Genomic DNA, 26,413 nt, shown 5'->3' on the forward strand with positions numbered 1-26,413 from the left:
TGGCGCAGGCATCTCTGCCACTAACCCTCCTGATGGGTGCACCAAGCATATGGCCTCCGATCAGCGACAGTCGGACCAGTGTCTCTGCCGCTAACCTTCCTGATGGGTGCGCCAGATGTATGGCCCTTGGGCCTCTCGTGTTCAGCCCAAGCGCGTTGAGTGGAAATCCCCGGGTTACCAGCCCTCCCGCTACCCTGTACCTAGTGCCACTCCAGGTGCCACGCTCCAGAGTCGATTTCCGTCCAGCACCGCGACTGTGTGTGGCTCCGGCATTTCCAGTCATTGGGAGGGTAGGAGGGCTGGCCAGCATGCGAGGTCTCTGTGTGTGATTTTGAAACGCCTTTTCCCACAATGGCAATTAATGTGCAATGCCTAATGCTGGACAGCTTCAAAACGAGCTTTAGAAATGGATGAGCTTTAGAAATGGTCACGTAGCAAGAAAATCTCCTTCCAGAAAACCTGCAGGCATGGATGGAGACTGAGGCTACGAGGAGGTGGGGCTCGGGCTGGGCCTGGGGGCTGGGTCGTCCTGAGGCACTGTGGGGGCAGAAAGCAGGAGGCTGGCTGGTGACTGACACTGCAGAGGAAGACGGAAAGCTTGCACTTTCTCCACAATTGTGTTGAGCAACATTCTAAACACAGTCCTGAGGCTCTCAGGGAATACAGGAGTCTTCATGTTGGGGACAAAATCTCGGAGGGCAGGCCTGTTGGTCTGCACCAGGGGCATGGGGGAAATGTCCAGGCCCTTGGGACCACGCAGGCGCAGTGCCCCGCTCCGCCAGGTTCACACTTTTCCAAACACCCCTGCTCCTTCTTAGCTGGAGGGTTAATGGCAATGCCACCTCACGTGGTCATTCATTCATTCAACAAGCATTGGTCACTCCTACGACCACTCACCACCCAGCCGTGAAGACCCCAGTCTCAGCGGGCACTGCCCCACCAGGCACATTCTGGTGCTTCGGAGATAGCAGAACCCACAGCCGCCCTCGCCCTGGTGGTGCAGTTACCTTCCAGGGAGAGGAAGCCAGCTCATCCCTGAAGAGACGATTTCTCAGGGCAGCTGGCGCTGGTGAGGACGCGAGGCGGGAAGCCCAGCCAGCAGTCACTCTGTGAAGTGGCTTGGCGGACTCTGCCTAGCCTGGTGCCCAGCACCTCTGACCCCGCAACAACACGCACCCATGTGCCCCTGGTGGCACAGACGAGCGCAACTGCAGCAGCGCTCTTGAAACCACACGGCCGTCCAGCCACGGTGGCCTGAGCATGGAGACCACAGGCGCTCACAACAGAAGGCCACCTGAGGACAAGGAGTGGGCAGGAACGCAGGCAGCGCTCAGTGTCGAGAGACCGAGGTCAGCGCCGGGGGCAGTGCCAAGCCCGACGGCCCAGTCAGTGAGTCAGGGTCGAAGGCAGGGCAGCTGTCCTGTGGCAGGGGAGCTTTGGGCAGGGGGACTTCAGGGTGCAGGACAATGTGGAGAGGACATGAGGGGTCCCTGGGGCAGGGCATGCTCTGTTTCTCAATCTGGGTGCAGTTTATGAGATGCAAATTCATCAAACCCTACCCTCAGGTTTGCACACTGATCTGCGGTATACCACACTGCGTGGTGACTCACACCTGTGATCCCAGCACTTTGAGAGACCAAGGCAGGAGGATTACTGGAGGCTAGGAGTTCAAGACCAGCCTGGGCAAATAGCGAGACCCTGTCTCTACAAAAAAAAATAAAAATTAGCCAGATGTGGTGGTGTGCACCTGTAATTCCAGCTATTCAGGAGGCTGAGGCAGGAAGATTGCTTGAGCACTGGAGTTCAAGGATGCAGTGAGCTATGATCATGCCACTGCACTCCAGCCTGGGCAACAGAGCAAGATCTTGTCTCTAAAAAATAATAGTTGAAATATCACGGGCAACATCTTGGAAACCAATTCATGCACCAGGATTGAAGATGCCTCCCGTTCACTCAGACCTCTGCAAACTGTGGCAGTTCCATCCGTCCAGAGTCAGCCCAGTGCTCCTGCTGGGTGGGAAGGAGTCAGGGCTTGCTGCTGGAGACCTGGAGCCTCCCCTTCCAGGTAAGGGCTCTGTCTTCAGGGTCCGCCCACCTTTCCCAAGGCATGAGATGATGGGAGGGGAGGATGTCACTGGAGAACATAGTGATAAACAGGGAGGTGACACAGCAGGGACGATCACAAACTGTTGTGAACTTGTGTGAATTATTAATACTTAACCTCCCTGAGCCAGGTGCTTTTCTATAAGCTGGATGCAAACAGACCCACCTCTCAGGGAGACTGTGCACATCTGAGACAGTCTTCATCTGTGTTCCCCCAAGAAGCAGATGCTGAGACAAGGTTCATTTACTGGATGGTCCCAGGAAACAGCAGCAGGGGCGTGGGGAAGAGATGAAGAGGGAAGTAGCAGGATGGGTGATCGGTGCAGCTCACTGTGACCCGGCTCGGCCACAAGAAACCTCAGGAGACAGCATAGAGCAATGGTCAAATAAAAACGACCGTGGCCATTGGTTCAGAGAAGCTCCTGCCCCAAACCCAACACCCAGACCAAAGCAGAATGGAGTCACTCATGCGTAATGTCACGTCATCGAACTGAACTTAAAAAGGGCCCCTTTTCCCAAAACGAAGAGATTCACCGCAGCAAATCAGTCCACGTGGGTCAGCAGACTCAGGAAGTCCCTCCGTGTTAGTCTAACGAGGAAAGTGACTCCACAAAGCCCAATCACTTGCTGTCCCCTATTTCTGTTTCTTCAGCCTTTTCTGCCTATAAAGCCCACCTCCTCCCTTCAGCTCATGGGAACACCCTTCCTAACTCTCCAGATGCGATGCTGCCTGATTCATGAGTCACCAGGGATAGCCAATTAGATCTTGCGTGAGTCGGTTCTTCCATTGCTATGAAGAAACACCTGAGGCTGGGTCGTTTATAAAGAAAAGAGGTTTAATCAGCTCAGGCTGTACAGGAAGCACAACACCATCATCTGCTTCTGGTGAGGGCTCAGGAAGCTTCACTCGTGGAAGGTAAAAGGGGAGCAGGTGCATCACATGGCAAGAGCAGAAGCAAGAGAGAGAAGGGGGAGGCCCAAGGCTCTCAAACAACCAGCTCTCTCGTGCGAACTAACTCAGCGACAGCCCACTCGTCACCAAGGGGATGATGTTAAGCCATTCACTAGGGTCCCACCCCTGTGACCCAACACCTCCCACCAGCCCCAACTCCACCACTGGGGATCACATTTCAACATGAGATTTGGAGAGAAGAAACTTTCAAACCATATCAGACCTTAACCAAATGTGTTGAAAGTTTGTTTTGTAACAGCACACACATGCCTGGGGTTTCCAACTGTGCAGCAGGAACTGGTGCCTGTCCACCAGCTAAGGGATACGTCTAAGTCATTTGCGTTCTGCCACTTCCAGGTTGCCCTGCCGGGAGACCCAGGGAAACCCAGCAGGCAGCGGTCACTGGCGACCTTGAGTGTGTAGAAGGGAGCGAGGAGGAGCCTGGGTGGACACACGCAGCACCTGCTTCAGAGGCACAGTGGACACAGGCACTCACTGCACTCTCCCTCTCTGCAGTGGGTGGGTCCTCATGGGTGGGCTGCCATGGTTCTGTGGCAGGCACGTGTGATGTGTGGTGGCAGTGGGAGGTGGCCAGGTGGCTGGATTGAGAAATGCAGCTCCCAGCCACCTGGACACTCAAGTCTCATGATGCTAAGGTTAAGACACGGCCCCTCACTGGGGGACGGTGCCTCGCCTCTTTCTCTGCACCTCCGGCAGCCTGAACTGTGCCCACTTGGGAAGGACGAGGATGTCGGACGCTGGGAGAGGCTCCCTCCGGGTCGGGCCTGCTCTCGGGCTCCACATGGATAACCAGCTCCACGCCTCACTCCTCACGGCAACTCTGCTTGGCTTTGGTTTCTACTGAGGTAAAATTCATGTAACATAAAATTAACCACTTTAAAGTGTCCAATTCCGCAGCATCATCTGCTCACAGTGCTGTGCAGCCTCACCTCTGTCTAGTTCCCAAACATCTCATCTTCCCACAAGGAAACCACTAAGCAGCCTCTCCCCATCCCTCTGTGCCTCCAGCCCCCACAACCACGCACCTGCTGTCTGCTGCTGTGGGTTCAGGGGAATGTGAAATGCTGGTTATTTCACAGAAATGGAGTCACACAGCCTGTGACCTTTGGTGTCCGGCTTTTTTCACTTACCGTGATCTCTCCAAGGCCCCTGCACACTGTGGCAGGAATCAGTGCCGGATTCCCTTGCATGGATAGGTCAGTTTTGTCTGCCATTGGACAGATATTTGGGATGTTTCCATATTTTGACTACTGTGAATGGTGCTGCTGTGAACATCCATGCAAACATTTTTGTTCAAATACTTGTTTTCAATTATTTTGACAATACACCTAGCTGTATATTAATTCTGTTTTACTTTTTGAGGAACCACCAAACTGTTTTTACAGTGGCTAAGCCATTTCACGTTTCCACCAGCAATATACAAGGTTTGTCATTTTCCCACATCGTCGCTGACACTTATTTTCCGATTTTTGGTGCTAGCTATCTCTTGAGTGTGGTGTGTGATGTCCTGTTGCTCTGATTTACATGTCCCTGATGACTAATGATATTGAGCATCTTTTCATGAGATTATTAACCATTTGTGTATCATCTTTGGGAAGGTGTCTATTCAAATTCTTTGCTATTTTTAGAACTGACTTTTTGCTGTTGTGTTGAAGAGTTTTTTATATCTTCTGGAAACTAGACGTTCATGAGACACATGATGTGCAAAAACATCCTACCATTCTGTGGTTTGTCTTTTCACTGTTTTGATGGTACCCTTTGAAACACAAAGGGTACTATCAAATTTTCATAAAGTCCAATTCTTCTATTTTTTCTTTTATTGCCTGTGTTTTTTGTTTCATATCCAAGAATCTCTTGCCAAATCCAATGTCATGAGATTTCCCCAATATTTTCTTCTAAGAGTTTTTGCTCACTGGGGGTTTTGGTCCATTTTGGGTTCACTGTTGTGTATGGTGTGAGGTAGAGTCTAGCTTCAGTTGTCCCTGTACCACTTGTTGAAGAGACTACTCTTTGTCTTATTGAATAACCTTGGCATCCTTGTCCCCAAAAATTGACCACAGGTGTGTGGGTTTGTGTCTGAACTCTTCTATTTCATTTGTCCACATGTCCGCCTTCATGCCAATATCAAACTGTTTCGATTACTGTAGCTTTGTGCTGTAGTAAGTTTTGAAACTGAGAAACTGAGTCCTCCAAGTCTGGTTTTGTTTTTTAAGACTATGTGGCTATTCGGGGAATATCCTTGTTTCGTGCCCATTTTTCCTCCGAGAAAATGAAGGCAGAAGAAGACTGAGTGACCTAAGGGGGTGGTTCAGCTGGTCAGCGCCAGCAATGACAGAGGGAGTGAAGGGGCTCAGGGGCCAGAAAAGGAGCAGGATGTCCATGGGGCAGAGGTCCTGTGGCTGTGCCTGGCCCTGCCCAAATCTACTGTCCTCACTTGGCTGACAGCCCTGCCCTCGCAGGCTGTCACTCTGCTCATGTGACACCACCTGCACCTGCCTGAGAGTCACCTCACCTCCCTAAAATGAGGCCCAGAGGTCAGGTGTCTAAACCTCCCTTGGCCGCCCTCCCTGGGCCGCAGCCCCAGGTCTGGGGAGCACTTTGGCCTGAGGCCCCCTGGAAGGGCAGGGCTTCCCTCTGTCACCTTCTCAGGATGCCTTTGCCAGACTTTCGTTGAAGGTGGGGGCCCAAGGCCAGGCGGGCTGGTGAACGCCACCTTTAGGGAGGGGCCTCGCCACCACTAGTGCCTGCCCACTCCCCAGCAAGGGTGGGCCAGCCAGAGCTGACCCGACGTGGCTGAGCTTAGCTGTAGGTGTGACCCGTGGGCCAGGCCATGGTTGCGGGCTGTGGCCAGGGCCTCTCCTCCTCCCCGGTTCTCAGCCATGTCTACGGCTCCAGCCTCTCCTCCTCCCAAGTCCTCGGCTGTGTCTTGTCCCAGCCCCGCTCCTCCTTCCCTCCCTGGACACTCCCACTGTGTCCAGGAGGGCCCTGCAGCTGCCTTCACCTCTGGTTGTGCCTATGGCTGCAAGGCAAATAAAACCAACCCTTCCCCCCCTCCCCCTCCCCAGGGACCAGGCAGCCTGTCCCTGTCCCTAGAAGACCACCCCTTCCCTCCCACAGGCCTCAGGGGCTCCATCGCCCTTCAGCCGTCCAACGCTCAGGGCACCTGTCCCCTGCCACCTAGAGGGGTGTTACTATTACACAGAGAAATAGACACTCGGATGCAGCAGTTTCGCCTCCTCAGGAAAACAGGATTCCCAGAGAGGACCAGCAGGCCAGGGAGGCTACAGTCCTCCCTCAGCTCCACCATGCAGGTGCCTCTCTTGCCTGTGACTCAGCCTCACCTGCCAAGGTTGCAAGACCCTGCTCGGTGGGCCCTGGCAAGGCCTCCCCCTTAGGAGAAGGCTCTTCCACTGAGCCCCTGGATTCCCTCCCACCCAGTGCAGGCCGGCGGCACACAGGGCAGGCCACTGTGAGCACTCTGGCTGTTCTGGGCCCTGACACAGTACAGGCCTGGGTCCTCCCCAGCCAGGTGTGCAGGCCCCCATCCCCCCAGCCCATGGCTTGCCAGCCAGGGCCAGGGAGGCCACAGCCACCTCCCCACATGCAGGCTGGTGGCTCCTGCCCAGGAGGACAGATGCCTGCTGTCTTCTTCTCTGGTCTTCCAGAGAAAAGGTTGGCTGAAGAGGGTGCCCCGGCCATGTTCCTGTCACCAACTGGACAACTCCCCTCAAAGGACGCTGAACATCCCAGGACCCCCTCCCCAGGAGCAGGGAAGGTTGGCAGCGTGGCATGGACAGTGCCACCCTTCCAGGCCAGCATGGTCCGGAGGCAAACTGTTACCTGCAGAGCAGCTCGGAGGATGTGTCCAGTTGGCCTCACCCTGGAAACGGCTCTTTGCTTTGGGGACCAAGCAAGCTCTTCAGACAGGCCTGCAGAAGGGCAGCGGGAGGCGGGGCAGGGCCACAGTCCGACCCCCTCAGACCTCAGGAGCCTCATCTATGGGGAAACGAAACCCTTCAACTCCAGACCTCTGGAGCTAAAGGCAGCTTGAGGCCTTCCCTAAGCTTAGGGGAAGGTTTGAGGTGAACCTGGAATCTGAATGGGGAGGGGAACAGCGTTCAGCTTCCTGGACACCTTGAGAGGAGGGGGAGGCTCAGGGGCTCCTGCACTGTGGCTGAGGGCAGCTGCATTCTGATCTTCAGAGTCCTTGCAGGCTTCAGATTGAAGCTGGTTTTCGAATGACCAGCCAGGCAGTATGGACTGCAGGAGGAATAGGTCAAAAGCCAGCAATGGTCCAGCAAGGGAGAGGTGGAGGGAAGGGCAGGGGCCACACACGGAGCAGACAGGGCCTGGCAGGAAAGCCATGAGCTGCTGGTGCTGGGGACACCGAGGCGTGCACGTGGGTCTCTGAGCTCCAGGTGTGTGGGGTGCTTTGTCCTAACATAGCAGACGGTGCTGGGGTGCCCCCATCTGCTCCCTCTCTCCTCAAGGAGACCAGGCCAAGAGTCCGGGTGGGGGGTGGCAGGAAAACAGCCACAGGGAAGGCCCAGCCCAGCTCAGCCCAGAGTGGAGTGTTTGGGGTCATCTCCTGCTACCAGGGTCCTCAGACTAGAGAGACAGGTGCCAGCTCTTGGAGGGGCCACAGGTGCATTCCTCTGACCCCACCTACCACACGGGTGACCCAGCCTCACTGAAAAGGCTTGCCCTCCTCTGACCTGAGTAAGGGAGGCCAGCCCAGACTTCTGCTGATCAAAGGGACCCAGCAGAGCAGAGCAGGCTCCAAACAGCTTCGCCTTGAAGTTGACTGCCCCATGGCAGGGGCTTGGAGAGAGGTGGAGGGAAGTGCAGGTACGACCTCCTTTGAGAATAATGGTGCCAGGTTTCCTCAGTCCTGCAAACTCTGCTCAGCTGGGGCCCTTGTCCACCCACCCTCACTGCCCAGTGGCAGCCCCTAAGTTGGGGAAGCCAGGGCAGCCCTAGGGTTCAGACTCAAAGCCGAACTCCTCTAGATTAGGGTCCTGGCTCAGGGCTGGACGACCTCCCAGGGTCCCACTGGGTGTCCAGGTAGAGCAGGGATCAGCACCCCACCTCACAGACCCCACACGAGTACAATCCTGCAGGGTCGTCTGGAGCCCAGCTCCTTCATAAGACGACAGCGGCTCCCTGAGCCAGCACCAGAATGAGAGACCAGATGAATGTTCCCCAAGTGTCACCACCAAAAGGCGGGGCAGGAAGCACAGGGTGAGCTGAAGGTGGAGTCCATGGGCCACAGCAGGCCCTGGGGCAGATCCCCTCCCCATTGCTAAGCCCTACAGAGCCGCCCAGAGCCCCGCTTCTTTCTGGCAGGCACCCTGATTACCGTTTGCAGAAAGATCTCCAGCTCTGCAGGCAGCCTGTCCTGCCCACCCTGCTCTGCCCAGGGCTGCCAGCCACTCCTGGGGACCATGTTCTCTCCATCAGCCACATGCTGGGGTATCCACTTCCTCCTTCAGGCTGCTGCCCAAGGGGTCCTCAGACCCCCACAGAGGTGTGAGAACCCTACGTCCTCCACTACACCCCAGGGCACCAAAACACCTCCCGGGTGCTCTAACAGATCAGACCCCACATCCCAGCCAGCCCTAGTCCATGCCCTTGAACCCCTGCTGTCTGCAGGCACCCGCTCGCACTCCTGCCTCCTACAGCCAGCAGGACAGGGCTCTCTCGTAGGTAGGGATGCTACAGGCAGTGACATTCACAAGAAGGCACCCATGGATGGCAGCGACGACAATCGCTCAGTCTGTTTGGAAACTTACTTTTGGAGTCTCCGAAAGACAATCTCTGAAACCAAACAGAAAGGAAAGCTGTCCGTCCGTGGCAGCGGGCAAGGACGCGCACACTCACGAGAGTTCCAAGGAGCAAAAGTAGGATAACTTCTGAGCAGACCTGCCGTCCGAACGGCTGGGAGCTGCAGATCTCCCTGCGCTCCCTGTGTCTTCTGAGCAGAGACCAGGCTCAGCATCCCGCAGACCCCCACCCTCCCTAGGCAGAGGCAGGAGTGGGCCCTAAGCCAGCAGTACACGCCCTCCAGGACCTGGGGTTCTCCACGGAAGAGGGGGGCATGGAAGGGAGGCCCCCACGCCCTGGCCAGACAGGCACTGCCTGCCTCAGCCCGTCAGACAATGCTAAGCGTCCTCTGCCCTCACTCTGCACCGGTGGAAGAGCAGGTCCAGGCTGCGCCACACGCCCACTCTCAAGGACAAACTTTTCCTCTCGGGTGTTTCCTCACTTGCTCGTTCATTCCTTCTTTGTGTCGCACACGTGTGCCCCCACTGTGTCTAGCCAGGCAAAGACACCAAAGCAGGAGGGGTTGGTCTTGGTCAGAGCCACATGGGCCACTGTGAAGGCTGGGATTCGAGGCATCAACTATGTCCTCAAACCCACCCATGTGTCCTGTGTGGAGCGGCCTCAGGGACAGCGGTGGAAGAGGGGGCTGATCAGCCTCGCCCACCCTCCCAGAGTCCCAGTCCGGAGCCTGCACCCGACTAGCAGGGGCAGCCTGGTGACTCCTGCCCTGGTGACAGCGGGCGTGTGCAGCATTGCCAGGAGGGAACCAGGGGCAGCTGCAGCTGCTCAGGACCCGCGGCTCCTCCCAGGTGCAAACCCGGCATGTGCATCCTCTCCAGGGAAGGTCCTGGCTGCAGGTCTCCTGGTCTGTGGAATGCGAATGATTCCAGGAGCTGCGATGGTGGGAAGGACTTCCTTAGGAGATGAAGCCACCCAGGGGTCATCAGGGCCAGGCCAAGGCTGCGACCATCACATACTGAGCCCTGCTGTCCACACTGCCATCCAGAGGCCCAGAACTAGGCTGGAGGAAGGACTTGCCTGGAGGAATAACCCAATCTGGTCAGATTAAGAGGAGGCATAGACAGTGACGGGATAACTATCGAGCCTCAGGCCGGTTAACCCCAAGTCCAGGTTCCTAGGCCCAGGCAGCCCTGCCTGGTCCCGCAGTGCTTGAGACCACACAGAGAGAGCGGGATCGTGGGCCCGGGCTCCTGACCGTGCTGGATAAGGTGTGCAGGCAGCCATGCCAGGCCCAGGCAAGAAGGAGCAAGCCCGGAGCATGCACTGAACGGGGGTCGGTGAGTCACAAAATGTGACGCAGCAGAGGGTATGTGGGGGAGGGCAGGGAAATGCACACTTGGATTGGGTCCCCAAAGCCTCCCTCTCCAGCAATGACTCAGTGTCTCTGGGTGAAGGAGCAACCTTCTCTGGGAGGCAGGGCAGGAAACCCCAAGAGCCCAGGGGGAGGGAACCCCACCTTCCTGCTCCAGCCCCACACAGCGGCTGAGAGCCCCAAGCACGGGGGTAGGGAATGTTGGCACCACCCCCACCACGGACCCCGCTGCAGCTTCCAGGTGATGCCACAGGCCCTGAAATCAGGACACCCTTGCCGTACATGGGGGTCATCTTGAGGTTCTCTGCCAAGGCTGCCGACCTCTATGCCTGCCCCCAGTTCTGCAGCTCAGGCATCTGGCTTCACCGCCAGGCCTTACCCTGTGGAGAACAGGGGGCCGGGGTGGGGGGTCTGGGAGCCAAGGAAGGAGTGAGGCCATCCAGACACCAACATCGCAGTCCTCACCCCCTCCCTACAGACCTCATCCAGGCAAGCTCCCCATGTGCAGCTTAAAGCCACGCGCCCTCCTACCATACAAGGTGCAGGCAGCCCTCCCGCCTTCTTCAAAGAGGCATCTGCTCCGGGTCACTCCACTCTCCTCCCCCAGTGACCTAACTAGTCGCCGGGTTCCGACCCTATCCCTTCGCCAGAGGTCACCTGGCTCCACCCAGCAGCCCAAACCAGTAGACCGGCCCTGCCCCATCACTTTGGTTTCTCCAGCATCCAAAGAACGTGGAGGGTCACCCCCCAAAACAGCTGTCAAGGTCCAACAATTAAGCCATCTGTTGCCGCTCCCTGGGACTGGGAGAGGTGAGGTCGAGTTTCTTGGCCAGTTTCCTGTGTGCAGCCCCCACACCACAAAAGCCCCCGGGGTGAGCCGGAGCCCGGCGCGAGACGGCTGGAAGGGCGCGGGGAGGGAGCCGCTGCGGGATGCAGGCGGGGAGAGGGGCGGCGGCTCGAGGCGCGGCCGGCGGGCGGAGGGTACGGAGGCGCCGGGAGAGCGTTCTCGGGGCGCGCTGCCAGGGTGCAGGAAGCCGGAGCGCGCGGGAGGGAGCGGGGAGCGGGATGCCGATTTCGGCTGGGGGCGGGGAAGCCCCTGATTGGGGCGCGGGAGGAGTGATGTCACGTCCGGCGGGGGAAGCCCTGCCTCGCGCACCCTCCGCCCCCGTCCCCGCCCCCACAGGTGGTGCCACCGCCCTGGGCGCTGGGCGTGGGGGGCCGCCCTCAGGGACCCCGGCCGCGGCCCCGCGCTGCCCGGCTCCACCGCCTCCCTCCGGGGATCGATAGAGTCGCGCGGCCAGGCGGACCCTCTGGGTCCCCGAGAGCCAGAGGAGCGCCCAGTGCGCCCCGGCCCGCGCCCCCGCGCCGCGCCCCGCCCCGCCCCGCCCGGTGCTCCCAGTCCCTCCCCCACCCCTGCGCTCCCACCCTGCCCCGCCCCTCTCCTCTCCCGCGGCCGCCGAGGGGCCGGGCCGGCGGCGGGGGAGGTGCCGAGCCGGGACTGCGCTAGCCCGCCGCGCTCTGGGCTGCCCGAGCGAGCGTTCGGACCTCGCACCCTGCGCGCCCCGCGCCGCCGCCGCCGCCGCCGGCTTTTGTTGTCTCCGCCTCCTTGGCCGCCGCCGCCTCTGGACCGCGAGCCGCGCGCGCCGGGACCTTGGCTCTGCCCTTCGCGGGCGGGAACTGCGCAGGACCCGGCCAGGATCCGAGAGAGGCGCGGGCGGGTGGCCGGGGGCGCCACCGGCCCCGCCATGGAGCTCCGGGCCCGAGGCTGGTGGCTGCTGTGCGCGGCCGCAGCGCTGGTCGCCTGCGCCCGCGGGGACCCGGCCAGCAAGAGCCGGAGCTGCGGCGAGGTCCGCCAGATCTACGGAGCCAAGGGCTTCAGCCTGAGCGACGTGCCCCAGGCGGAGATCTCGGGTGAGTGAGGGCGCGGCGCCGGGGACCCCGGCCTGGCCGGGCTTTGGGCTCCGGACCCTGGTCTTCCCGACGCGGCTACTCGCCCCCTGGTCTTCTCGACGCGGCTACTCGCTCCTGGCGCGGGTTCCTGCCGCCTGCGCCCAGCCGCCCTGGCCCAGAGTGGCCCCCTGCGCTGCGGCTCCTCTGCAACCCCACGGCCCTCGCCTCCAAGCCCCGCGCCGCACTCCCTCGCCAGGGTCTCCTCCGCTTCGCTCGGTCTTCCTCCACCTCTCCCCGCCCCCCGCACACCGGCCTCTTCCCTGCGGAGCTGATCTCGCCGGGCTGCGGGCTCGGGGCGCTCCTCCCGGGCCACGGCTGGAGCTGGGCGTCTTCTGCCCGCCGCTCGGCCCAGTGCGCCTGCAGGCCGGGAGTCCCAGCCCCGGGGCCGGCTGTCGGGGCGCTGTGGGGCTCGGCGTGGTCGGGCTTTCGGGGCGCCCCTGACGGTGGCCGCGGACCCCTTCTCCTCTGTACAGACCTCTCTGGGAGGCGTCTCCGGTCCTGCCCGGGGATTCTCGTAGGGTCTCCAGCAAAGGCAGCCTAGGTGGGTTTTATAAGCGGACCCTCTCGGGGGGTAGTGCGGAGGGGTGGGGAGGGAGCTGGGCACTTATCCGCGGGCGGAACGCCGCCGCCTCGCAGAGATTCCTGTCGAAGAACTTGTACGCGCCGGCCCCCGCCTGGCACTTGGGCGGCCTCGCGCCGCGAGTCCAGCTGCAGGTGGTCGGCGCGTTGGATCCTGCCCAGGGGCCGTGTCATTTCTTTGTAAGAACAGCGGCCCTCTTGGCGCCCCCTAAGCCCTGGAGCCGCCTGCGGCTCTGCCTCTTCCCTCCCTGTGGTCCCGAAGGAGCTTTGGGGACAGAAGTGTACGGGTGGGTGGAGCGGTGGGCTCCGTGTTCTAAGGATCTCTTGGAACCCAAGCTTCACCTTTCCACGTGTGGGGACCAACCTCGGTCTGTACCCCATGCCAGGGACCCAGTGGGCAAGAACAGAACAGACTAGGTTCCTGCTCTGGGGGGCTCCTCTGAAACCAGGGGAGTGGGAGTGCGGGTGGAGGGCTACTCAGATGGGGGCTCAGCGCAGGAATGCCCATGGTCCTGGGGATTCTGAGGAAGGATCCGTGCATCTGGGTGAGGGGGGTCTGTGACCATGCCTTGCTGCCTGGGGCGGAGCGGTGGGAGGAGGCAGTCGGGCTCTGGACCCCTGCCCCTCCAGGAGGAACAGAACCCACAGACAGCCCCTTGCCCTTGGTGGATCTCCCGATGCCCCCAGCCTGAGGTTCTTGTAAAGGACCCCCTGACCGCCCCCCCGCCAGGAGGTACAGAACCCGCAGACAGTCCCTTGATGGATCTCCCGATGCCCTCCTCACCAGCCTGAGGTTCTTGCAAGGACCCCTCCAAAGTCCAGGGGACAGGCCTTCCTGTGCCTCTGCAGAGGCAACCCTGTCATTTCCAGGCTGCCTTCCGCACCCCACTGGGCTCTGTCTGCCCCAGGTAGGGGGCACACCCGGATGCCAGGCAGCACGAGGCCCTGGGCACGGTTGGGTTTGATCTCTGCCCCTCTACTCACACACAAAGAGGCATCCCTGGCCTTCCTGGTGAATCCCTCCCCAGGCATCAGGGTAGCAGAGTGGCTGAGTGGCTGCCCCTCCCAGCCTAGAGTCTTGCATCCTGCTCCTTTGGAAACCATTAGCCCCCAGCCCTTTTTTAGCACCTCCATGTCCTCTGGGCAGTTGCTTCCTTAGGAGCCAACCTAACCTTGGTTGCATCCACAGGCCACTGTTGCCAGTTAGAGAGACAGAGTGGCAGAGTGTGGCCATCTCCCAAGGGTGAGAAGAGAGGGCAGGACAAGATGGAGAAGTTGACGTGGGGCTGGGCCAGAGAGTGCAGGTCTTGCTGCTCTTGGGTTGGGGAATGCGGTGGGTTAGGGACCCAGGACAGGCAGATTGTGTTGGTTTCTCTGTGTCTGATGGGGCAGGGGATGCTGTCCACCCCGCGTGGGGAGTATGAACGCCCTGCAGCTGTCTAGCCATGGTGCCAGCCGTGGGCCAGTGCCTGCTGCCAGGGCTCGGGGTGCCACCCTCCTCCAGACTTGCAAGGCCAGGACTGCACTGGGGCAGGATTACTGCCTCTCCAGTCGGTGCCCCTCCAACGGGAGCCTCTCTCCCTGGACCCCCTATGGCTGCAGAAGTGGGGAGTAACCTTCGGGACCCAGGGTACAGAAGACAGTGTGGGAGCCACGTGGGCTGAGGGAAACAGGGTGACTCCCTCAGGCCGCAGCAGTCCTGGGGCAGCCAAGCCCAGTGTCCCCTCCTGCTTTGTCGTCTGGGCCTGGGCTCCGCGGAATGGGCGCCCTCTGGTGGCCCCTGGGCGGCAGATCCTCCCAGGAGCCCTGGACCCTCTGTGGCCTAGTGGACACCATACTCAGTCCCCTCTCTCCTGCATCTAGACTTCTCCAGGGGGACCTCCTCAGAGGGGATGCAAACCCCCTGGGGTTGGGCATCTCGCTGGCCCAGAGCAGGTGGGGTAGAGATCTGATACTTCCTTGTGGGAAGGAGAGCAGGTGGCCCTGGGTGTGTGGCGGGCCTTGCCAGCCTCTGCCCCAGGGACCAGAAACGGCAGTGGGCGACAGGAGACTTTGCTCATGAAAGAGGGCAGTGTCGGGACATATTGGGCTCCCTTTTGAGACTTCCTTTGTCCTCTCGACAGCCAGGCCAGGCTGCAGTGACAGCAGTGGTCATCCCATTTTATGGGCAAGGAAGCAGGCCCGGGTGCCACCAGCTGGACGGTGGCACTGCAGCAGGGCACCCGGCCACCCTCCCTTTATGCCAGGGCACGGCACAGAAGGCAAGGGCGGAGCCGAGTGGCACCCCGGGTGCCCCTGCGCTGCCAGGAGCCCTCGTGCTGAATCACTGCCCGCCCGCGTGCCAGCAGGCCTCCTGCTTTTGCTTGCAAGGTTGTGCCTGGGCATAGGTGTTCCCAGAGCACCTGCCTGGCTTCCTGGTGTCTGATGTGATGTGATGTGTGTCTGTTTTCTCCTTTGCTGGGGTCTCCGTGCCCCACCTTGGCACCTGAGCTGGTACCACATCTCTCTGTTTCCCTGTTGTAACCACAGAACCTGGCTGGCTCCTGGCCCAGGACAGCTTCTCAGAGGACACCCCCAGGCCTTCCTGGCTTTATACCTGGCTGTGCTGGGTGGGGAGCGGGACATGGAGGGTAGAGGAGGATCTCCTTGGAGCAGACACCCCTGTTCTCAGGGTCTCCCAGCCTGAGGCAGAAGAGGGGCCCTGAGGTCTAGTTTTGGGGGAGGAAGTCAGAGCGGGGCATGGGACTGTCTGTGTCACAGAACTGCCCGGCCGCTCCTGTGCCCCGGAGTGGCAGCCCACCTACCAGCTGGAGCGGGCACCAGCATGCCCTGGAGCCTGTATCAAGCACTCACTCGTCGGGCCCCTCCGAAGGAATCTTTTCTTCTTTGTGCTACTTTTGACTGCCTGAGTGGTTGGCACACAGACTCTGGGGAACCGTCCTCAGAGGGCCTAGACCTCTCCTTCCCACATCCGTGAAAGGGTGTTCCTGGCTGGGCCCAGGAGAGCCCACCAGCATCTGCTTCTCAGTCCTGTTCAGCGGGCCTCTCGGAGGCTGCCTGGCACACAGCCCCTCACCAGACCAGACGGTTCCCTGTGCCCTGTCATGTCCAGGTAGCTCAGCGTGGTTCCCAGGTGGTCCTCAGCCTTTTCCGTGCCGCCGCTCTTCCCTCCATGAGAGGAGCTGGGATTTCATCATCCCCAGCGTGAGGACCGAGCGGAGCCCAGGGGAGCCCTGATCCGACAGGGCCACCTGCGTGATGCAATGGCCTGGGTCCCTGCTGGACCGCCCAGCCTCCCATGCCAGGCAGGCCACTGCGCTCCTCAGGCACAGATGCCCCCGCCCCCCATCCCATCCCCAGTCTCCCTGGGCCTTTTCACAGGAGAGAAAGGAAATAATCATGACCTCCTGTGAAGGTGGCCAAGAGGGAGAAGGTGCTGGGGCCGTGCACCTCGTGGGCAGCCTCAGGCTGTGTCCCCCCTCTCCCCGGACACCCTCTGCAAAGGCCCACACACACCCCTCTCTGTTAATGGCATCCGGTACCCTAATTAGAGTACACGTGAACCCAGCTTGTGGAGCGTTTCCCATTACTGTCTGGTTAACACATCAGACGGAAGGGGTCTTTGTAGACCCGTTTTACAAATGAGTAAACCGAGGCCTGGCGAAGCCCTCCTCTTAGGGCCGAATCTGGCTACAGCATTGACCACTGCCCAGTAAAGCCAGGCCAGGCTGCCTGTCCCAGGCTCTGCACTTCCTGGAAGGCTGGCGCTTTCCCCAGCCAGCTCTCCTGTCCTGGGCCTGCGCTCCATCTCTTAGGCGCATTTAGAACGTTTAACCGGGACTCCTCCTGGCCTCCCTGCCTCCAGTCTTGCCCAGTTCCTCCTGGCCGTGCTGCCCAGAGAGTCGTACTTCCACACAGCTGGGCCTCACCCTCCAGCCTGGCTCCACTGCCTGTGGGGGGAGGGCTGCCGCTCCAGCCTGCTAGGAGGGCTGTTCCCAGCGTGTGCTGCAAAGCCCTGCATGTCCCCAACAGGGCAGACCAGCCACCCACACTGGGCCAAGTGCCCCAGGATTAGTGGACAGGCACCCTATTCAGGTGCCCACAGGTGCCAAGCCAGGGAGATAAGGCAGGCCAGTCTGTTGGGGCTTGTGCCTTCACACCAGCTATCACTAGGGACAGGGTGAGCCTGTGGTTAACACGCCTTCCCCGGTGCCCAGGACGCCTCCCTACAGCAGGACTGGGGGCATACCTACGTGGTAGCCGAACCGCAGGGCTGGGCATCAGACCCCAGAGGAGAGCTTAGTGGGTGTCTGAGCATGCCCATGTCTGTTCTACGGCATCCACGTGCATGGCACAGGTGTCAGCCATGGGCTGGCACTAGACGGGAGACCAGCCAGGGGAGGGGCTCACCCGAAGCCACACGGGTCAGGTCTGGCCTGGGGCCCCACATCTGCCGTGCCCGGGCCGGTGAGAGGCTGGACACCTTTTCTTAAGCCAGACTGTCCTCACAGGGCCTGGCTCAGTTATTTCAGATCAAGACTGGACCCCTGGTGGAGGCTGGGGGTGGGCACTCCTATATGCGGGGCCTCTGTCCAGCCCTGGCCCTGTCCAGTGTTGACGTGCCCAGAGCCCTGAGCCAGCCTGGATCTTGCCAGTCGCCAGCACAGCCCTGTGGGGCCCGGGATCTTGCCCACCTTACGTGGGGGCTGCTCGCTGCCGTGCCTGTGGCGGCTTTTCGTTGTCTGGGAACAGGCCTGGGCAGGTGCCCTGAGCCGCTTGAAGTCTCCTGACGGGGTGGGGGTGCGGTGTAGGGTGTTGAGGCATGGGTCAGGGAAGCAGGAGGTTCTCCTGCACCTCCAGGCCCCACACCCAGGCGGGAGCACACAGCAGCCAGGTGTGGGGTGAGGGCTATGCTGGGGAGCAGGGCCCAGAGCTGCAGCCTCCTTGGCTGCCCTTGGCCCGCTGTGGGTGGCGGGGAAGTACAGGTGTGAGGGGCACACCCCACTGCCCCAGGCTCGGTAGCAGTCTGGAATCCGGGTGGGTTTAGGAGCCCCTGAGAGGGCCAGGCTAGCCTCACACCACCCCCTCCTCTGCCTATGGCCCCAGCTCCGTCTCCCACCAGCTCCTGCCGACCCACCTTTCTGGCACACCTGTCCCCTCCCTCCACGGCGTCCTCCCCGTGCCCACCCACAGCACACGCCTCCTCCGGCCTTTCCCCACAGCTTGACTTCCCGGGCATCCGCCAACATGTACACTCCCTGTTGCCGGGGGCCCCCGCCTGGGCAGGCCTGAGCTCCACACAGGATGGCGAAGGCCCCGAGTCACTCCTGGTAACAGGTGGGGCTGGGTGCCCGGGTTAGGAGCCAAGTGTTTCCAGGGATGCCAGAACAGTGCCACAGGCTGAGCAGCTGCAGCTGCAGACGTGTGTCGTCCGTGGTTCTAGAGGCTGGAAGCCTGAGATTAAGGTGTCCCTCCACCAGGCTGGCCCCTTCTGAGGCGTGAGGAAGTCTGGCCGCTGCCGGCTTCCGGGTGTTGCCTGGGTGGTAAATCCCACCTTGGTCTTCAAGGCCGCTCTCCCCGTGTCCGCTTCTGTCTCCGAATTCCCCCTCTTCACAAGGACCCGACTCTAATTGGGTCAGGGCCCACCAGTACCATCTCTTCTTAAACGAGAGGTGTCACACAGACTCCACAGACTCCACACCCAAAGTCACATCCTGAGGAATCGGGGTTAGGCCTGGGTCGTGTGGGTTTTGGGGGGACAGTTTAGTCTGTAGTGGGGGGCTAGCCCAGCCCGGCACCCCTACATCTTCCCATCAGGCGGCAAAGACCTCGAGGCTCTGGGTGTTTTGTGACTGTGGCCTCCTGAGCACCGGGCTGTGTCCCTGTAACGGGCTTAGAGCTCAGCACAGATGCACCTGAAACCCTGGTGACAGTGTGAGGGAGTGACCACGCCCCAGCCTGCAGCTCACCCCCGCCCACCTGAGGCACTCTCAGGGCACAGCCTGGTCCCCACAAGCCTGGGAGGCCTCAGTGTCAGGCCACGGCTACTGGGTCCTTGGCCAGCCCCTCCTGCTATGGGCCTCCGCTTCTCCCTCAGGTCCTGGTGGCAGGGCCGGGCCACTCAGGTGATGTTCCAGGTCTAGTGCTACAGCAGTGGCTGAGGATGCCGCCGCCTGTGCCGTCACAGAACCGGGGTGGGGGACAGTGGCTAGGCTGGCCTGAAAACCTTCTCCAGGTTGGGTTGGGGGAGCCCAGGCTGGGAGAGACGTGGTTCAGTGGTGTGAGTGTGCCTTGGACAGGCCCCAGGGTCCCACTTGTCAGGGGGCGGAACCCTTCAGGTGGACTTTGGGCGGGGAGGCAGTGGGACTGCAGGGCGAGGGCGCCAACGAGGGTTTGGAGACGTAGAGATGAGGGGGGCCTGGGGGCCAGGAGGCTGCACCACCGCTGTCTCCTGAGGCGGTGGCTGGCTGAGGAGGCCCGATGCTCTCTTGTGCTAAGGGCCCCTTGGGTCCTGGAGGCTTGGCAGGGTGACAGGGCAGCCCCCAGGGGCTCCACCCATCCTGCTCCTTCAGGAGGAGACCTCCCAGGGCTCTGGTGGGGAGGAGGGCCAGCCACAGAGCCACTGGAAATCATCCCTGAGGCCAGGGGACTCGGAAGCAGAAACCCGGAGCCCAGCATGGGGCAGGGCCAGCGGCAGCTGTGAGCCAGGCCTCCCAGTGGGCTCTTGGGGTCTTCCATGGGGCACAGCTGGTGGACAGGGAGAGGAGGGGACTGGGGCTGGAGCAGGGCAGTGAGGAGGACGCTGGGGTCCCTCCTTCCCCAGGCCCTCCCTCCCCTGGTCCTCTCCCACTTTTGAGGCGCCCCAGGAGTTCCCAGAGTTGGCATGCCAGGGGCTGTCCACCGGGTGGGCTGAGCACCACTTAGTTTGCAGATGGGAAAGCTGAGTCCCGGAGAGGGGTCCCCAGGGCTCAGAGCTGAGAGGCCTCACCGCCCCGGGCCAAGCCCCACATTTGCCGAGTGACTCACTCCTGCTCTGGGCCTGGCTAGCGGGGGTGAGGTTGGGTCAGAGGATGGGGAGCTGGGCCAAGGCCACAGACCACCCCGCAGGTGCAGGCACCCAGAGGCCTGAGGGGCACCGAGAGCGCATGGGAGGGGAGGCTGCGAACACAGCTCGGCTTCTTTGCAGCCCCATGTCGGGGCCGTGTGAGGACACACACCGCAGGAGGGCCCGGCCAGCCTCAGCCCAGCCCAGCCGCCACGCCCGGCGGGTCTCCTGAGGTCAGAGCCAACCCCGCAGTGGGTACTACATGCCCGCCTGCTGTCCTGGCTCCTCCTGAGGGACAAGGGTGAGATGGGCGGGCCAGGAAGTACAACGTTGCTAGGCTTCTGCTCCCGCCCCACAGAAGTTCAGGTTCTACTGAGAAACTTGGCTGGGGCTTCCGGGGACTCCCAAATCCAGCCGCCCAGGACCCTGCAGCACTGCCCATCCTGAGCCCCGTCCTCGCCCGCTGGTCCATCCTGGGGTGATGGATCTGGCTGCAGTGACCCCAACGCTCTGAGGCCCAGAACAGCGCGTCTCCCTCCTGGGAATAGCCAAGCCTTGGACAGGCCCATGCAGCAGTGACAGATCCCTAGCCTCCCTGGCAGGGGTGTTTCCTGGGTGCACCATCAGCAGTGGGACCTGTAGGGAAGTCTGTGGCCTGTGCGCACCTTCAGACGATCTCCCCAAACACCGAGGACAGCTGTCCAGTACGTCACAGAGCTGTGGCCTATGGGTGATGGTCTCAGCCTGTCCCTGCATCTGGTACAGCCTCAGTGCCCACTGTGGACCCGCAGGCCACCCCTGTGTCTGGTGCATCCTTGGTGACTGGGGCTCCCTGTGGCTGTCTGATCCCATCCCTGTGGTAACCCATGTGTGACGTCTAAGTGTCTCCTCAAGAACTGGGGCCAGGAGGCCCGTCCTTGGCTCTGGAGACTGCAGGGAGAGCATCCCACCCACCTGTGACCATCTACCAGGCCCTGGGGACAAAGCTGATGCCACCTGCCACCAGGGTTGGCTCAGGCGTTTAGATGCGTCTCCAGTTGTCATGGAGCTTGGGACACACTGGACCCAAGGAGGTATTTTAAAAGGACAAGTCTCCTGCATAATCCAGCTCCACTGTTCCTGAACGCGATGCCTCCTCCCCGAGCCTGGGGGGGCTGCACACAGGATACTCCTTGGCGTCTTCAGTCTCCCTTCTGTGGCCTCACACCCAGGATGTTAGGTGTTAGAACAGGTGCCTCCCTGTTCTGTGTGCATAGTCCCAGCCTGGGGGCAATTTGGGGTGAGGGGTGGCTGCAGGTCAGACAGATACCTGGGAAGGTCCCCTGGGATGTGGTGGCTCCCAACTGGGAGCAGTTGCCCTGGGCACTTGTGACATCCCAGTGACTGAGGAGTGGGGGTGCTCTGGTGTTTAGTGGGTGGGGCCAGGGAGCCCAGTAATCATGCGAGATGGAGGTGCCCTTCCACAAATGCCAGTAGCACCCCCAAGAGAAATACTTGAACTGAAGCTGTAGGCAGGACCACGCCAGGGGAAGAGGGAGCTCAGGGGAGGGGGCACCACTCAGCGCCAGGTGCTGGGATGGGAGGATGGGCAGACTGGTGGCCAAACACAAGCATGCAGGAGGGTTGTTCTAGATGCACCCATCCTTCTGTGGGTGCACAGATGAGGTTCTGGATGTAATTCAGGGGGTTCATGGACTTGGCTGAGAAAGAGATTACATCTCTATCGTTGCTAACCTCTAAGCAGAATTTAGCATTTTTTCTTACTTGGAACGATGGTGTTCTGGGATCCGGGGCTTGGTCACCAGCAGACATCGCCGCTGTTGATGCCCCTCCACATTCGAAGCAGACAGCTTGGAAAACCGCGTCCTCTCACTGTGACTTTGAATTCTAGTCAGTATTAGGCCCGTTGCGGCTCCTGTAAAACTGCTTCCCGGGGAAGCACGTGCGTTGCCACCTCACAGTTCGTTGTATCATGTTCTGGTAACTGCTGTGTGATGAGTGCTTCCTCCGTGGTCCTCCATGTAGTCGTATGCTTCAGAAACAAGCATCGTCCTGAGAAAGCGTCTGCGGCTTCACCAATGGGCGAGGGGCCCGCGGCACAGAGGAAGTCCTGCTGACCCGAGCAGCGAGTTGCCCCCGTAGCAGAGAAGGAGAGGCTTGGGGCCCAGTGTGTCTGCGCCCAGGAGGGCCTGCTGTGGCCAAGGGTCTGAAACGGGGGGACGTGGTGGGGAGTCCCCAGGCACCTTGGGCGGAGTAAGGAGCAGCGCCATCTGCCTGCCCTGCAAGGGAGGGGGACGCATCCCAGGTCCTCTGCATCATTGGTGGAGGCTCCGTGAGCTCCTACGGGGTACTGGGTACTGGGTGCTGGGTGCTGGGTGCTGTTCTGGGTGCTGAAACGCAGCCGCAGACAGAGCACTTGCTCTCTGGACCCAGTTAGCGCAGAGACAGGGCACGTATGAGAGGGTCCACACAAGCTGTGCCTGTGCTTGGCCACCATGAGTGTGTAGCTTGTGTGAGTTACAAGTAAAGGGGTGTGACATGCAGGAATCTAGGTGTCTGCATGTGAGGTTTGCAACCACTCACCCATTTGAGTCATGTGAACCCTGAGGGCCGAACCCTAAAGACCCCTCCCTGGCTGGGGACTGGCCCAGGGCTCCCAAATGCAGTTTGGCCCCTCTCTTGCCCTGGCCATCTCTTGCCCTGTCCTCGGCCTCCCATGCTGCCTTACAGGACCCTCAGCTGGGGCTGGTCACCCGGGGCTCTTCCCCAACCCAAGGAGCCTGGAACATCCGGGCCCTGGAGCACTGGGGACCAGCTCATTGAGAGGACCAGAGAGGAGACTTCGGGAGCAGACAGGAAGGGCTGGGTTCTCCCAGCCCACATCATTCGGCCTGCAGAGGAGGGAGAGGAGGCCAGGGTGGGCAGCCCCTGGGCAGCGTGGAGAGACCTGCCTGAGGGGAGCAGTGGAGCCGCGTGGCTGGCGTCAGAATCGGGGGTGGACTGGCTCCCCGAGCCCAAGCATCTCGTTCATGGGGGAATAAGGGGCGTCCACCCACAGCCGTGTTGGGAGCCCAGCCTGGCATGGCTGAACCCCTGGCATCTGGCACCCAGGGATGCCCAGAAGGGGTGGGCTTCACTGTGTTTCTGAATGGCAAAGGCAATGAGTGGGTCAAACGGAGACGGATGGGGTTGGGGGCTTGGTGGGCAGGGTCTGAGGGCATTAAGGCTGGACCCCAGAGCCAGGAGGGGCGTGACCAGAGGTCTGTTTGAGTCGAAAGTGAGGTGTCGTAGATGACCCCCATGTTCATTCCTCCCTCAAGCAGAGATCCCTCGAGCTGTGCCCTGACACAGAGGCTGTTCTGGGCACCGGGACACAGGAAAGTCCCTGTACTCCCTCGGGGACCTCTGTGTGGTCGGGGCGACATCGGCGGTCATTTCGGAAGGTCAGGAAGGCTCAGCGCCGTGAGGAGGGTGTGGCAGGGCTGCTCTGAGGCCGGTGCAAAGCCGGCGGGTGGAGGGGGAGGGCGCGTGGGTGTGCACACACTGCCTGCGCCCCTGTCTGCATGGACCTCGGGGTTCCCAGGGAGGCGGCCTGCCGGGCCTCTGGGGACAGCCACACCCTTGGCCGATGGCTGGCTCTCTTGAAGATCATGGCTGTTCCCGGTGGCCGTCGTCTTAGCAAAGGGGCGGGTCCTGAGAGAAGCCAAAGCCAAACTGCTGGGGGTCAAAGGGGGTCAAGGGCCGGCTCCACACCAGCTGTGTGCCCCTGGCCCTGCCTCACAGTCGCTGTGTGCCCTGGCAGAAGGCTGGCCCGCCCTCTGCCCAGCGTGTGTCATGTCAGGGGGGCCTACTCTTTCTCTAAGTCGCATCTTCCAGAAGGCGGGCTGTGGAAGAGGGCACTCTGTGGGGAGGGAGGAAGGCCAGGCTGAGGAGCCAGGGGCCAGATCCACCTGGACAGGAGGCCCCGTCACCGTCACCGGCGCAGCTGCTTCCTGGGGGTCACCCTGGGCACTCACAGCACCCAGTGTCGGCTCCCATTCGCTGGCTCTGGGTGTGAGAAGTTGGAAATGGCAAGAAGAGATGCTGACAGGCCATTCTGGGTGGAACGCACAGTGTCCCCAGGGCGCAGTGACAGTGGGACGGCCGGAGGCCTTCTCGGGCCCGCCTTGAGGGTGGCAGCTGGTTTTCAGGAAGAGTCGAGGGTGGAGACTCCAGGAGGCACCGCAGGCCCTGTGGAGAGGCAGGAAGGGCAGGAGATGCCGGCCCTGGGTCTGGACAGCTGCCCTCATAGGGGCCTCTCCCTTCCCCTACGGGATGGGGCTGGTTCCTTCCCCCAGGCTGTCTGCCTCCTGGATCTCATGTGCCCGCCCCAGGTAGTGTCCCCCACCTCTGCCCAGGGCCATCTCATGGGATCCTGGCATCCCTCCACCTGCCAGGCAGTCCGGGTGTAGACAGTCCCTGCCAGGCAGTCTGGGTGTAGACAGGGCGGAGTCAGGACTCCAGGTGCCTGGGGGTGGAACTCTGAGCCTCCGGCAGGTGGCTCCGGGAAATGGGTGGGAGTCACAGAGGCAGGGGGCCCACATTCCCACCTGCTCCAGGACCCGCAGGGCCCACAGGAGGTGGGGGCTCACCTCTGGGAAGGCGGTCAGGAAGGTACATGACAGGGCCACCTGCTCAGAGTCTCCCTGGCCTGGGAGCCCTGGGTGTTCTTGGTGGTGGGCTGTGTGACCAGCAGCGTGGCTGGCAGGTATCCCTCCCCGGACATGGCCTTGCAGATGCTGGCCCAGCTGCCTGAGGCCCAGCTAGGTTTCAGTAGCGCCTGGCCAGCGACGGGACAGTCAGGCCAGCGAGGGTGGCCAGGCCTGACCCTAATTTTGCAAGAGTGGCCTAATCTCCATACCTGGGCTTGGGGTGCCCAGGTGCCGAGCCTGGGCTTCTCATTTCCTCCCCTTCAGTGAGGACAGGGGGACACTCAGGCCAGTGGAAGGAGATCCGCATTAGGCAAGGTCTGAGACCCGGGGGGAAGCCACCTAACCTCCGTGAGCCTCAGTCTTCCCATCTGTAAACTGAGGGTGGTCCTGTCTGCCTGTTAATTGAGACACTGCTGATTTTGGGAGAGACGCATTGCTCTCCAAGGAGGCTGGGGGCAGTTCAGAGTTGAAAGTGGCCTTAAACCTCCTGCTGACAGCCTGGACTGGGTCTGAGACCTGAGTGGGGGAGCCAGGGATACATGGGTGCACAAGCATGGGTGCCCAAAGGTGGTGGGCTGCTGCGGGTGGGGAGACCTGTGTGATTCCATCAGGCGCCCCACCCCCAACCCCCCACGCTGCAAAGGGCTGCAGATTTAGCAGATGCAAAGACAGGACACCAGGTATATGGGAATTTCAGGTAGACCCTGAATCATTTTGTAGTGTAGTGTGTCCCAAATATTTTAATTTCAAATAAGGAAATAAATGTTGAGAGTAAATATGCCCTACATATTTAGTGTAAGTACACTCCAGATATTTTTGGGGAGAAGAGTTGTTTGCTTTTTGTGGCAAAATATGCATAACAAAATTTGCCAATTTAACCGTTTTTAAGAGTTCAGTTCAGTGGCGTTCAGTCCATTCACGCTATTGTGCGGCCGTCACCCCCATCCAGCTCCACAACCCTTTTCATCTTGTAAAACTGAAACTGTCCCCATTAAACAGTAACTCCCCATTTCCCCTCCCCACTGCCCCTGGTGCCCGCCATCCTTTCAGTCTCTATGAATCCGACTCCTCTAGGGACCTCACATGAGTGGGATCTTGCCATCTCTGTCCTTTTGTGTCTGGCTTCTTTCACTTAGCTTCGTCCTCAAGGTTCCTCCACGCCCGGAGCATGTGTCAGAATTTCTTCCTTTTCACGGATTAATCCTATTCCATTGTATGCACCTACAGACAGTTTGTGGAAACAATCTATTCAACTGTGGGGAGACATCGTTTCTGCCTTCTGGCTCTGGTGAATGATGCTGTGAGCATGGGTGTACAAGGACCTGTTCCATTTCCTGCTTCCAGTTCTTTGGGGCTAAATACTTTTATACTGTACTAAAATAACAATTCATTGTTGATCTGAAATTCAGATGTAACTGGCCTCCATGCTTTATCTGCACTTGTCCCCTAATTGTGGCTGTAGGGCAGGGCTGGGCAGAAGCTCCAGCCCACACACCTGCCATGCTGGGCAGGCAGGCAGAGGTGCCTGGGCGGCCGCCAACTCATCAAAGCCCTAGGGAGACGCCCTCCTGGGACCGCCCAGACCTCTCTGGGCTCAGCAGGACTTGTCGGCTCCTGCTTCAGCCTTTGCCTGCAGCTCAGGAATTCCCCTGGGATTGGAGTCAGGGCAGGCTGCAAGGTGGGGGAGGTGGGGGATACTAAGGCCCTTCCTCGTGCTGGGCCCCGTGCTGCTACTCCTAGCCTGTGACCTTGCGCCGGTCACTTAACTCCCTATGTGTCAGCTCTGTCGGCGGGACCTACAGCTGCTGTGAAGATGAAATGACTCGGCTTAAACCCCTGTGAGGCCCATAGTGAGCTCTGCATCTCAGCAGGGAGACAGCTAGGCCTCTGGGAACAAGGGAGCCCTCACCAGGTGT

At 60.6% G+C, this 26,413-nt stretch overlaps 2 protein-coding genes across 2 annotated transcripts in view; one reads left to right on the forward strand and one right to left on the reverse strand.

The window, feature by feature from the left end:
• Positions 1–2,921: 2,921 nt before the first annotated feature.
• On the reverse strand, positions 2,922–11,979 carry LOC134737428 (collagen alpha-1(I) chain-like). The gene is made up of 3 exons (XM_063645422.1): positions 10,764–11,979; positions 6,917–7,072; positions 2,922–3,916 (listed from the first exon to the last, which is right to left on the reverse strand). Exons 1-2 carry the CDS (start codon positions 11,977–11,979, stop codon positions 7,053–7,055), a joined length of 1,236 nt encoding a protein of 411 aa, XP_063501492.1. The 3' UTR covers positions 2,922–3,916; positions 6,917–7,052.
• The window catches only part of GPC1 (glypican 1), a 32,187-nt gene continuing 17,382 nt past the window's right edge, over positions 11,609–26,413 (forward strand). The window contains exon 1 of the mRNA XM_055291196.2: positions 11,609–12,143. Coding sequence (XP_055147171.1) covers positions 11,978–12,143 — 166 coding nt within the window. The 5' untranslated portion in view covers positions 11,609–11,977. The remainder of the gene's footprint in view (positions 12,144–26,413) is intronic.

The sequence above is a fragment of the Symphalangus syndactylus genome, chromosome 8 (genome assembly GCF_028878055.3).
Source record: "Symphalangus syndactylus isolate Jambi chromosome 8, NHGRI_mSymSyn1-v2.1_pri, whole genome shotgun sequence".
In the NCBI taxonomy this organism is placed as follows: domain Eukaryota; kingdom Metazoa; phylum Chordata; class Mammalia; order Primates; family Hylobatidae; genus Symphalangus; species Symphalangus syndactylus.